This window comes from Euprymna scolopes, chromosome 18, assembly GCF_053919585.1.
Source record: "Euprymna scolopes isolate OS-2025 chromosome 18, ASM5391958v1, whole genome shotgun sequence".
Classification (NCBI taxonomy): Eukaryota; Metazoa; Mollusca; class Cephalopoda; order Sepiida; family Sepiolidae; genus Euprymna; species Euprymna scolopes.
Window position 1 is genome coordinate 1,232,311 of NC_136499.1, and position 14,359 is coordinate 1,246,669.

A 14,359-nucleotide genomic window follows, 5' to 3' on the forward strand; every position below is an offset into this window, starting at 1 on the left:
TTCTATATGGCAAACATTAAAAACTGAATATTCAATACAACAAAACACTCTCCATACTTTGACGACATCTTCGCCCTTACATATTTGTCCTTACAAATAGCATTAATGAAATAGACGAATTTAAAAAGACGCATTTCAAACTAACTTAGTACGCTCTTTCATTTACGAACTCAACGTAAAAAATAAAACCTCGTCTCTCGATGTACACATTGACTCCAACAAAGATTAATTCATCACTTCAGTATATAAAAACCTACCGCCAGTAATTCTTTTTATTTAAATTACAAAAGCGAATGCCCATATCGGTACAAAATTGCAATTATAAAAAAAATAATTAATCGAGCCTAATTTATTTCTTAAAATAAGAAAACACAATTAACACTTAAAAACTTCAATCCAACGAATAACTATCAACCAAACAAACTTTACCATTAATATATTCTACCGGAACCAATTTTACTATCACTTCAAAATCGATGAAAAGGTACTTAAATATATTATTCATAGATATGCATCCCTTGTCAACAATGAAAATAATCAAATTTATCATCTAATATTTAAAAAGCAACATGTGCGCGGGCGTTTGTGTATGTCCACGAAAGGCCTTTTGGCTGTGGATTCTCGCGTCGGTTAGATTCCGCGAGAAGTTTTCGCATACTTCCCAGATCGTACTATCTCGCATTTGATAATGGACATTGTCTCCATCTTTTTTATCGAGTTAAACAAAATTCTCACCGTGCCATCGTCTCCAGTGTTTGTTTATGTTTTTCGTATAAATAAAGCCAAACTATTGGAACGCAACCGCCTAGCCTTCGGGACGAGTACATCTGTTCTGTAATTGGTCCTTGGTCAATGTAGGGGAAACCCTTCATACTGAGACAATTACTATTTATTTGGATACTGCCAGAGTGCCCCTTTTTGGCGGATCTGGTTCTCCCCCTACATTAAACTAATTTGCTTTCGTGAGAAGTTTAAAAGCAACGCCATTTCTGCAAGCCATCTTTTGTTTTTCATTGACTACGTTAAATTTGAACGCTTTAAACTTCCGGTGGCGCCATAGAGTAGCGGTAAGACGTCAGATTCTCTTTCACTTTCTTTTTCATCTTCACGCCATGGGTTCAAGCTTGCCTACCTACTACCACTTTTTATTTTTGCTGAACACACACCTACAGACACCTGGGCAACGTTAGTCTAATATATAAAGGGAAGGTGTCTGTATGTTTGTATATCTGCTAAAAATTTCTGTCATGTGCATCGTACAGGCACCAACTTGGCATCATTAGAATAAAAGCGATATCTCGAACCAATAATATGTAAAATTTCAAAAAAAAAAGATCAATTATTTCGTGTTGAAATTGCGTTTTATATCAAGCGGAGGTCAACTAAAATCATCTCTTTCTAAAACGATTTTAACAACTGCGCATGCGTTCTCTGAATTACTTTAAATTCTAGAATTTTCGACGTCATTTCGCAATCGGCGTAATCCATTGGCTGACCGTTCTCGGAAAGAAGCTTTGTTCATGGAATCTGCATTTTAACAATAAATCATGGTATTAAAAAGTAAAACAACAACAAAGCCATAGTATAATAAGATACAATACAGATGAAATTTCTTGAAACCTGCTTGGACGGATAATATTGGTTTAAAAGTGTTGTTTTAAAATAACATTACCTATTCACATGACATACAAAATTATTTGGAGCATATACTATTTGATTAAGAGGTTTTCATTCGAAATAAATAAATTAACACAATTTTAAATATAAAAATTACTGATAAATAAAAACATGCTAATTATATGAAAAATAAAATAAGCTATGATAGGTATAGATAAAGATCAAATAAATAATAACCAATTTAAAATAATAATGATTATTGCAACAGCTATAAAACAGTGACATATAAGCTAAACATATAACTAGCTATTTTAAAAGGATATTATTATAGTTGTATACAAATTTTAAACTGAATAATAATGCAACCATGCTTACTAAACTGCCGTAACAAACATATATAAGATTAAAATTATAGATACGCAATTATACAATCTGGCAAGATTAATTCAATAAGTATAAACTAAACAGATATGAATATATGGAAGCTACAAATATCGCATTAAGCATGCAAATAAACAATACACTCTATAATTTAGCTTTAAAACAAAATATAGTCAATCATTAAGATGTGTTTTAATAAAAATGTACATACAAAATATACAAAAATATAAACACAAACTTAAATAATTTAGCAGAATATATAACACGTAGGAATAGAGGGCATATTGCTGGGGACTGCCCTTTGGATAGTAAGTTAGAAATTTTGAATGATGCAATTGAAGATTATTGTCGTTAATGAGAATATTCATTTTAATTAGTTTTTGTCGAGGTCATATTGGGTAAAGGTGTTATCTGCAAATTACTAAGATTATAAAACGTTTTATGCCTGCTATTAATCGAGGTTATATATTCTTTTGTGTGAAAATTCTATATACATATATGTAAAGAATATTGTTTATTACCAACTTTATCTATATATGTATAATATATATATATATATATATATATATATATATATATATATATATAAAGGATATTTTTGCTGTGATTGCAAAAAGAATAATGGTTCCTCTAGTTCTGTTTCATTTGATCTTTAATCCAGTCGATAACGTACCCAACACGTGCATATACACCTGGAAGTTCGCCGCACCCGTATCCAGAAGATACTAATCCTGTCACATACCAACGTCCATTGCGATAGCATTGTAACGGGCCGCCTGAATCACCCTGAAAAACATTTTTACAAACATAAATTCAACATCTATAATATAATACACAACATATAGAAAACGTAACAATTAAACACATTTTTATTAGATATTTAAAAATAATTTCCAGTAAAAGTTTTACGAATATTTGAAATGATGATTAATAATTTGGATTATTTGGATTATTCAGACTACATTTCTCATCTTGAGTGTAACTTTACAACGTTCCGGTCGATGTAACCTTCGATCCTCTTTAGGCGTATTTTATCGAATTCAAAAATCCTTTTGTTGAACTCGGGAATCTGCAGGGAATCTACAGGGAATGCCGAATAGGATTCTTTATTTCATCCACGTGGGTAGCATGCTCTTGTTCCGTCAGTCATAATTAGATAGAAGTCATGAGTAATTTGAAATAATACTCACTTCATATCGCCTGATATTCTCACAAAGTTTCGGTCGATCTGAAGTCTGACGTTCATCAGATACATTTTGCCAAATTGAATAATATTTATGTTAAACTCGATAATCTGTACAAAATATCGAACAAAAAACTAAATAGCATCGACCACAGGTTATATCTGAAAGTTGGTCAGTTTTTGCTTTTTCACATTTTTGATTTGTGATTTCTTAAATTTTATTTTGCTTGTTACTTTGCTCGGACAAGTTTTTATTAGCCAACACTTATGTTTTGTACGTAAAATTTACATACTTAATCTATAATATAAATCTTACCTGTCTTTTTAAATGTATGTATATATGTTGGTATGCTTGTCTAAAAATTCGACAGAGGCAACAGATTTTCACGATATCGTTATCGTTTTGAAGCGCGATCCTTCGGACGACAAATATCGAAAAATTGGCTAAAAGTATTAATTCTTTTATCCTCAACTGGGCACTTTTCTACAAGGAGGGGTCGCTTTTTTCATCGATATTTTCAAAAATCATCCCCTCCTTTCGATTCACTAGCCTTAATTTAAACCTTCTCCACTTCCGGTTTGGCGATTGACCCAACGGCAAAGACGTCACGTTTTTTTTTCATATTCGTTTCCTCCTTCGCGGTATGGGTTAGAGTCTGCCTTCCTTCTACAATTTTTTTTTTTTTGCTCAACACGCACCGCCAAAACCCGGACAACGCCGGGCACCCAGCTAGTATAATATATAAGTCGACTTCAATTATATAGTTCAACTGATAGTTCCTCAAAATGTCCTCTTAATTTCATGTTTACGATTATTCAAGAACCCACTTAATTTCTAGCCTAAAATGTTCTAATCTGATATAGAAACTTGTTACAAAAATCAGTCTATTATAAAAAGATTCAATTATTGGAAAATTCAGGTGATTGAGATGCAGCGGTACAACTCACTCACACATCCGAAAATGAAAATTATTACATGCGATGACAATTAATACATTTTCGGGTTTCCAGGCTTCATACACGATGCTTGGCATCTTCCTGAAGTTTATGATAAAAGCCGGAAAATAATGCCGAAAAAAATCAATGCAAACATTTTTAAACGATAAGTTTAAACACACAAAACCTTTCCTTCTTTGTATGAATTAAAGCATCGTCTGCTGACAGCCGATTGTTGATTGCTTAGTTTGGGACATTTGCGATAGTTTCTCCTTCCTCGACCTCGTAACAAAAGTATAATAAGGTTGCAAATCAAAAAGTTACTTCATATGTGTTTTTGTTTAGTCTCTTTTTACGAACTCGAATCACGACAGATAATAGGTAGAAGAAATATAACTGTCACAATATATAAGAATATTTCTTGTTTCACAAAGTGTATTGAAGTTGAAAGGAACGACCTAATCGCATAATAAGAAATTGGAAAGTTTTTAATAAAGTTAAAAGCGATAAATCAATTCTATTCATGCATATTTTATCGAGTCCTAGAAAATTTACCCGGCATTGCCCGGTATTAAACGTAACGCTAAACTCCTTTAGAAATGGTGTAAAAAGAAGAGAAAGAAACTGAAAATATGCATACGAGTATTGTTTTTTTTAAACCTTAATATAAAATACACCTGAAAACAAGAAATTAAGACTTACCGTGAGTTTAATTATATGAACGAACTATTTATTTTTTAAGAAAATCATATTTCTTTTTTCGTCAAATGTTTCCAAGAAATAAATTTTATAAAGACGAAAACATAGAAACAGCTATGAGCGAAGTTCGATGTCCTTTCTTTTTTCATGGCAAGTATGTAAGCGACAAAGACACGTTTTGGCATGAAAACAACAATGATCGAAAACAATTTTTAAGTATGGAATCAGATAAGTGCTTTCTTTCTATGAATTAAAACATCGTTTGCTGACAGCCGATTGTTGACTGCCTAATCGTGTTGGCTATTTCCGCCTAATTTTCCAGCAATTTACTGTAAACTGCCCAAACATACCGATGCCACTTTGGATTCAGTTCTGCATCAGTGCCGATGTGCTTCTTATCAGAAATTTCTTTCTCGTATTGATGTCCCTCTTACACTAGATTTGGTGCCATTGCCATTCTAAACGCTCAGTTCTGACCCGTTGCATGTAGTATTATTGCATAATGGTCCTTTTGTTTTACTTAGTTTGGGATATTTGCGATTGTTTCTCCTTCCTCGACCTCGTAACAAAAGTATAATAAGGTTGCAAATCAAAAAGTTACTTCATATGTGTTTTTGTTTAGTCTCTTTTTACGAACTCGAATCACGAGAGATAATGGGTAGAAGAAATACAACTGTCACAATATATAAAAATATTTCTTGTTTCACAAAGTGTGTTGAGGTTGAAAGGAACGACCTAATCGCATAATAGGAAATTGGAAAGCTTTTTATAGTAAAGTTAAAAGCGATAGATCAATTCTATTGATGCATATTTTATCGAGTCCTAGAAGATTTACCCGGCATTGCCCGGTAATAAACATAACGCTAAACTCCTTTAGAAATTATGTAAAACGAAGGAAAGAAACTGAAAATGTGCATGCGAGTATTCTGGGCTTTTTCTAAACTTCTTATAAGTGAAAAATACTTGAGCTTAGATCGAAACCAAAACTTAAAAACAGTGAGTCAAATACGATAACTATGAGACCAGCTTACCACGATTTTAAAAAGGGGTTTGAACCTCGTGAAACAGTTGACTAGCAGATAAAAATCCGTTGATTGCCACATACAAATTTGTCAATTTTGTCCACTTAAAAGCCCCTTTTTACCAGATGAAAACCAATTAAAGAGTTTTCCAAATGTCTGATTACCTTATATACCAAAATTTCAAGTATGTAGGTAAAAAAATCGTTGAATATATAGGTTGAGAAGTATCCTCTCACACACATTATCACTTTCACAGATATAAAGATATATACTTACCTGACACGAATCTTCTACTTTATCAGAATCAGCACAAAATTTTGTTTCGTAATCCGAATAGATTCTACGATAATATGCGTTAAGATGTTTGACTTTTTCATCACAGTCATCTTGGGATAAAACAGTTAACGTCGTCTGGAAAGGATAAGCAGATCCTGTCCCTTCTGTTAATAGAAAAATACGGTTGATATTAATAGTTGTAGAATTCAAATATATTTGCACATTAAAATCGCCCCCGTAACTAATTATAATAATATTAATTTGCTTAACTAATTGTTATGGATCGATACGCGTTCAGAAAAAATCACACAATTCAGTATTTAATGAAAACAAGATATTGAACAGAAAAATAGAATTAACAAATGAAAAAAGTGATTGTAAGTCAGTCCGACTGCCAAGTGTGTATGACTCGTGCATAACGGCACGAGATCTCTCGGTCTTTATAGAAAGTGGACGAGTTAATTATTAACGCTAATGTGGACACCACAACGCTAATAAAGTCTATGTGCATTCAAGTTTTAATTTAATCCAGAATTTCATTTCTAATTAGCAATTTAAAGGGTTAAAAATAAATGACAGACGTCTTACTATTATGGACAACACCGTGATTATAGTTTTGGAAAGAACTCAGTATAAGGAAAGCGTAACTTTGTGGTAAAAGAATTAGAATGAATTAATTGTTTTGTGGTATTTGTAAGTATTGGCATTACAGGTAAATTGGAAGAGGGCAATCAGTTTATGAGCAAGAAATGTCAGACAAGAAAGACAGATGAGCACTCAAATATTTGAGTCGCATATTCCGCTTGTGCCAAGATGTCATCGGTTTTGGATACGTTAGTGCTGTTAAAATGTTATGAAAAGAAAATGTTTTTAATAAAATTCGAAGATGGCATACCAGAATGTGTTGTTAAACATAGTGCTGTTAAAAAAGTGATGATAAAACATATTTACAAAACTGGAAGGGAGTAGATTTCAACAACTCTAAAGATACCTCGATAACAATAACACGTTATTGCCCAACGTTTTGATTGTATCTAAATTACTGTGTATTTTTATAGTCGTCTTTGAATTGTTCAATATCTTACTTTTCGTGTGCTTCAAGAAAAGTACAAGAAGTAAAAGTAATCGAAAGATAAAAGATTAAAATACTTGATAATACACGGAGAAATATTAAGAAAGCACTCGACTCTTTGATAACTAGTAGAATTCAGAGCCCAAAACACAATAACGTATTTGATAGGTAATACAATTTCCATTCAAAAATACTTGAATTTTTCCGTGTCCTAAGCGATCAATCATTATTCCAGCATCATAGATTTTACATCTTCATGAGTTGCATCTTCCACTTAGTGCGGATTGCGAATTCACGTAACTTATTTTTTACCATTTGTTCCGATTCATTGCAAGTTGGGTGATGGACGTTTCTACCTTCTTCCAGGCTTTTCTCTGCTTCTTTTGTCTTTTAACATGCCCTCAAAGCATAACTTCGACAGGTCAGTGTTTGATCGTTTGACATAGCCAAAATTTTTAAGGGTTTTACTTTTGAAGTTTATCAAATAGAGTGAGTAGGGAAAGTTTAACAGATAGTGGATATTTGTTTTGTTTTTTTTCGATCAGACAATGGTTTTGTAATGAAATACATTACGTGATTTTAAAATACTTCAATACGATTGACTAGTTGTTTTGTCCATGTGATACAATCAAGGCCATATAAAACTACTAGGACATAAATTAAATCAATTTAAATAAGTATGTTTGAATAGCAAGTTTATTGAGGTGGTTCAGAGGTCATGTTACCTTGATGATATCATTGATCACAAGGAGGAACTAATGCTAGCATGATTGTAAGAGAAAAGAAAGGATGTGGATTTGAAAATTCGGGAGAAGAGCGTGGTCGAGTGTTTGGCACGTCGAAATTTAAAAAGTCGTGCGACTGCTGGCAATTTTTTTCTTATTATAATTTCTTAGATTACAGGGAATTTCTCCCATTACTAACCAGAATAACGCTATCGCCGTCGACCACGGAAAAGAATCTATGAGCATATGTTCACAATGCGATGATGTATGAATGAGAAACCTGCTTATTGAATTAAAATACGTTTTGTTACTAGAATACACCGGGGGTTATTTCGTATTTTTAACAATCCAAACGACATCTGGTTTTAAAACTCTTTGGAATTAAACATTCTTACTTAATTTACTTGGTCTATTATTGTTTATTATATTCAAAAGATATTTTAATTACAGTATTAAGTATTTCTGAAAAATATTTTTGTAAATTAATATATTACTGGATTCGTATTTATTAGGTTGACAAGAAAGTCCTAGCCGAATTTTTAATTTTGATTTCAAATAATGTATTTTCAAATAAGTTTTCGTTAGAATACCTTTAATTTATATATCATTTAAAAGAGCATTTTCCTCTCTATCTAATCATTTAAATTACAATAGTTTTAAAACAAGTATGTCCTCTCTTCAGAACGTTGAATACAACATGGATAAAACAAATTCGCACAATATTCTTTTTTCTATTCGAGCTTGGCCGAAAAGTTGCTGAAACAGCTCGCGATATCAACGAAGCGTTTGGCCCAGGAATCACACAACACAATACTGAGGAGCGACTGTGTGACTGTTAGGGTTCGAGGCCTGTCAACATCATAATTGGTGTCATTAACTCAGGATCAGACCCTGTGGATTGTCAAGTCATAGTGAGATAAAAGCATCACAGGTCTTATGAATTTAAATAAGAAATAAAAGTATTGGTCTTTAAACCAAAAATCGATCTGGAGATAAGGTTGTCAGCCTAGACGCGGGTTTTAAGTTGGGGTCATTTGCAGACAGATTTGATGTCGAAATAAAAAGTTATAAAAATATTTTGTAAAGAAATGACAAAGCGAAACAATCATTGCCCATGGTGTTAGTAGGTTAGTAGGTTAAAAGCGCAAACTCAACCGAACAGTATTGTTGGAAAAACTATGATTGGGGATCGGGCTTAAAATTTACAGTAGAGCTGATATCGGATGGCATAAACTAAATCTTACTGAACAGGGCGCCTTGTGAGTGTCGGGAAAGGAAAAGATACTGACAGACAAAGAGACTCATAGAGACGGGAGAGTCGATGTAAAAATATCGACGCAGGTTTGAGATAACAAAATAAATGCATTCTTTTATAAAACCAACAAATAACAGTCCTACATTTCATAGTAGAGAAACTTTTATGCTGACAGGAGGTAAACAGACAAGTGTATGGTGTATATCTATGATGTTGCAAAGTAATAGTTATATGTAAAAATGTGGTTTTGTAACCGGCACTTTTTGAACTCGATGTACTCTGAATCGAAAACGAATTTGACTTACCGTAGGAATGAACCCCCCAACCAGCCACTGTGCACATCTCGCCTGGGTTTATAATGTTCTCCTGGTCCAAACAAATGAACTTGATATGCTGCGTTTCTGTTACCGGTTCTGTTAACTTTAATAGGGCAACGTCGTATTTAAGAACCGGTAAATCTACAAAAAAATCAAGTCTTCAGAAAGAAAAAGAAACAGTGGAATAGAATAATTCGGTGTATAGACGCAAACACATAGACAAAAGTATGCAACAAATTTTTCTCTCTCTCTCTCTCTCTCTCTCCCTCCTTCTCTCGTTTTCTGTCTCGCTTTCTGTCTCGCTTTCTATTCTTCTCTCTATCTATTATTCTGTCTGTCTGTTTGTCTGTCTGTCTGACTGACTTTTCTCCCTCTCTCTCTCTCTCTCTATATATATATATATATATACATAGTAATTTATAAAATATATATGGCGATTAAGCTACACTGAATATTCGGCGTTTCATCCACTCTAGGATTCCTCAGGCTTATGCGCATAAGCCTAAGGAATCCTAGAGTGGATGAAACGCCGAATATTCAGTGTAGCTTAATCGCTATATATATTTTATAAATTACTAACTAGCTCTACCTACGTATTGAGCACTTTTGAAGTAAATACTTAAAGTTTACGCATAAATCTATACTTTCGTATATTAATTTTATGTGAGTAAATGAAGTAGTTATACATACATACATATATATATATATATATATATATATATATATATATATATATATATATACTAGCAAAAGTACCCGTCCTTGACTGGGTTCAAAAACAGCCTACAGAAAATCGACGCTGATTTATGGAAGTATGATAGGTTATGAAAAGGAAGGGTTGTAAATTTGGGTTGAATTTGGGGGTATCAAAACCAAAGCAAAATATGATGAAAGTAAAAATAAAATAGATAAACCCCATAATTTATTATACACACTGAAACACTTATCACAATATTCTGTGGATGTATATTAAAACCCCTTGCTAAACTTTGTGACATATGCCCATTCTATGGAGGTCAGGCGCGAACGACCACCCCATAATGTTATTACACCATATTTCTTCAAACTGAAACATAATTATCAAAGTATACTCACGCAGATAGATATGACAAGTCTTTATTAAAGTTTGTGCCTATGCCCATTCTATGGAGGCCAGGCGCGAACGACGACGACTCCACAATTTTATTATACTACTTCTACTTAAGTTAAAATATACTTATCAAAGTATTCTTAAGTTAAAATATACTTATCAAAGTATTCTTATGTACATCTATATCAAAAACACTTGTAAATGTTTTTTTAAATTTTTAAATTTTTATTTCCATATTTGTGGACCAGGCGCGAACGCAGACCCCACAATTTTAATGAACCACCGTTCTGCCAGATCAAACCTATCCATTCTTGTGTCTCGATACATCTTTTATCATTATATGTAATCAGTTTTTTTAAAATAGTCAACCATATAGGAGCCTATTCGTGACCACACACACACACACACACACACACACACACACACACACACACACACATTCAGCTTTATATATATATATATATATATATATATATATATATATATATATATCAAAACATCGTTAAACTCACTACTCGTTCAAGCAGCCGCCAATAGCGTAATGGTTAGGAGCCTTGACTGCCGTACAAACGGTCTGGTTTCAATCCTGGCTTGAGGTAGTTGCCTGTCTAGCCGCACTGATGAGCTGTGAAACAGCGAAACAGTACTGTATGTGGATGACTATAGTGCTCCTCACCTTGAGTTGAGCATATTGAGAAGTGAAACACGAATTACCATTAGCATATAAGCGACGCTCTTTGCGTAAACAAATCGAGCGGAGGTATTTCGAACGATATCAAAACATCGTTAAACTCACTACTCGTTCAAGCAGCCGCCAATAGCGTAATGGTTAGGAGCCTTGACTGCCGTACAAACGGTCTGGTTTCAATCCTGGCTTGAGGTAGTTGCCTGTCTAGCCGCACTGATGAGCTGTGAAACAGCGAAACAGTACTGTATGTGGATGACTATATATATATATATATATACATATATATATACAGTTTAACATAATAATTCTCTAAGTTCCAAATATTAAGTTTTCTCAAATTTTTCAGTAAGTCATTTATTATTTTCCAAAACGACTAATAAGTCTACAAAAAGTCTACAAAATTATGTTATTGCTGAATATTTAGCCACGTACTTATCAGATGTTTTACCTTAAAAACTTATAAAAACACCAGAATCGTCGAAACGAGAAGGAACGGCAGCGCGTGTCGGTTACTTGAACCATATGAGTTGTGCAAAATTGTGTTTTTATACGTTTTTTAAGGTAAACACGCTAATTACGTAAGGTAAATACGTGACTAAATATGCAGCAAAAACATAATAGAGCAGATTGTTAGTCGCAATACGAAACAGACACTGTAATAGATATCTTTTGAAAATTATTAAGTTGGTGCAAAAATAATGTCGTTTTTTGACATGAAGTTGAACGTAAAAAAACGACATTATTTTTGCATCAACCTAATAGTAAATGACCAAGTGAAAAAACTGGATATTTGGACTTTTGGGAATTATTATATTACACTATATATGCTCTGGAACCCTATATAAAGGCATTCATTGAAATTGGACTTTCTTTTCTTATGAGAAAGTTTTTTGAATGCACTACGATTGGTATATAAAACTCAGGTATGTTTCAATAATTAACTTATTAACGATCTATGAATAAATTTCGATTTTTTGTTTATTGATATTCATATTAAAAATCCCATTTTCTATTTATTTAAAAAGAAAATACAACTTTGTTATATGCAGGCCATGGAATGGATTACGGATGAATAATATATATATATATATATATATATATATATATATATATATATATATATATATACAACTCTATGGACCGTCCGTCCTAGTTGCCTAGATTTCTACAACTGATTTAGGGCTCGTTACTCTCCATAAGCTCAAGTTTTCATGCTATGTTGATTTGAAAAAAAAATACGATTTCTGGCGAGATCGATGACATTTTTGTGGCATTATTAGCTGATTTTAATCAACACATATCATCCATATGTTTTTAAGATAAAAATATTTTGTCGACAACATTCAGTAATTACCCGGGATAATCATCGATTAGTGTAAAGTGAATGGTGAGCATTGATAAAAGTAAATACATGTAAATTGCACGTTGCTTCACAATTGTTTAACCTTCATGACTTGAACTTCTGCTTCCTCGAGCTCCTGGAATGCTCAGCGGCAAGGAGGTTTCTATTCAGATTCTTACAGTAGTCAGCCATCATGATTGCATTCAAGCGACCCTGATAGCAGGTCTCTTTCCCCTTCAGGTCCTGATGGTACATTTCCTTTAGATCGTCGCCCACTGAACTCAGGAAACTAGTCTATATGTTAAAATAGGCAGTGCATTTTAACGCTAATGTTGCAGCCCAGGTTTCTGAAAGCAGTCAGTATGTCGTAGACAAGTCCAGTGTAGTTTATGGACTTACCATTATCAAGAAAGGTCTTCACAGGAGAAATGCCTTTCACGCTTCAAGTTCCACTTCGTTTATTAAGTTTTCAAACTCTGAATCTGATGAGCTGACAGATCTGACGACAGTTAAATGGTCAGTCATGGAAAAGCCTGTCAGAAGAAAGTGAAGCAGTCGCTATCATTCCAATTCCACCCGCAAAGACCAGTCCTTCTTCATGTATGCAGAGCACAAAATTTTACAAAATGTTATTTTATGACTTCAAACTGATCCCTTTTCGACATAATCACTCAGAACTATCGGACATGAATACTTCTTGTCATTAAAATAAACGTTTCCAATCAAAATATGGCATTTACTTCCCCCGTAACTTCTTCTAAAATGCTCCACACTTGCGTACATGTGAACAAAAACATCAAAAACGATATGTTGCTATAGCTTAGAAACTTGATTTGATTGTGCAAAGCCAATGTTTTTTTTTGATTCAGCGCATCAGATTCGTCCTAAATCAGCTGAGAAAACGCAAACAATAAATTTGTTGTTGACCAGTGTTATCAACTTTCTCTCTTCCCTTTCTTTCTCTCTCTGTGGTAAGAATTACATCATTTATCCATCAAATTTAGTTGTTTTTTCGCATGCGAACTCTTCGTAATAGTCAAATAATTATAATCTCAAATATTCATAGGTTAAAGTTGTTGTTTCTTTTTGAATTTAAGAAGAGCGATCTGTACAAAACTGTTGGAATCATACATTGTCTTTTAAAAATTCTTCATGCAACCATTTTTGCCATTAAAAATTCTGTTTCATATTAACTTACAGGTAAAATTTTCGTGGATGATAATTTCTGCGATTTCTACTCTTTTTTCTGTCTTCTCTTCGACGGCTAAGCTGTATTCTCCGACGACGGCAGACCAAAACGTTGTGTTGAAGATGTCGTCAGTTTTTGATACCTTAGTGCTGTTAAAATGTGGTAAAAAGAATTTTTTTTAACAAAACTCGGTAATGGCTTACCAGAATATGTGTTGTATCGTGAGGTAGTATATATTATGTATGTAGTCACTTAAAGTTACCTTTACGTAAGAGTGTAGGGGTCAAACCTATTTTTTGAATTATTCTTTGTTTTAGCATTTTTTGCTATTAAAACATCTCAACATAATTAATTTTATTTGCCTTGCCCGGCCAATATCTAACATGTGCTTTCTTGAACTGGTTTTCATTGTTAAACATAGTGCTGTCAAAATGATGAAACTGCTTATAAAAACTCGAAGTGAGTACGATTCAACAAACCTAAAGATACTACTCTAACAAAACACATTATTGACTGCTGCTTTCATTGTATCTAAATAAGTTTATATTCTGTTTTTTCAAGTGTCCA

At 33.1% G+C, this 14,359-nt stretch overlaps 1 protein-coding gene across 1 annotated transcript in view; it reads right to left on the reverse strand.

The window, feature by feature from the left end:
* Positions 1–2,412: 2,412 nt before the first annotated feature.
* Positions 2,413–14,359, reverse strand: part of LOC145297481 (uncharacterized) — a 60,578-nt gene continuing 48,631 nt past the window's right edge. Inside the window, exons 5-9 of the mRNA XM_080143352.1 lie at positions 13,802–13,941; positions 9,472–9,624; positions 6,115–6,278; positions 2,576–2,784; positions 2,413–2,541 (exon numbers count right to left, since the gene is read on the reverse strand). Coding sequence (XP_079999478.1) covers positions 2,629–2,784; positions 6,115–6,278; positions 9,472–9,624; positions 13,802–13,941 — 613 coding nt within the window. The 3' untranslated portion in view covers positions 2,413–2,541; positions 2,576–2,628. The remainder of the gene's footprint in view (positions 2,542–2,575; positions 2,785–6,114; positions 6,279–9,471; positions 9,625–13,801; positions 13,942–14,359) is intronic.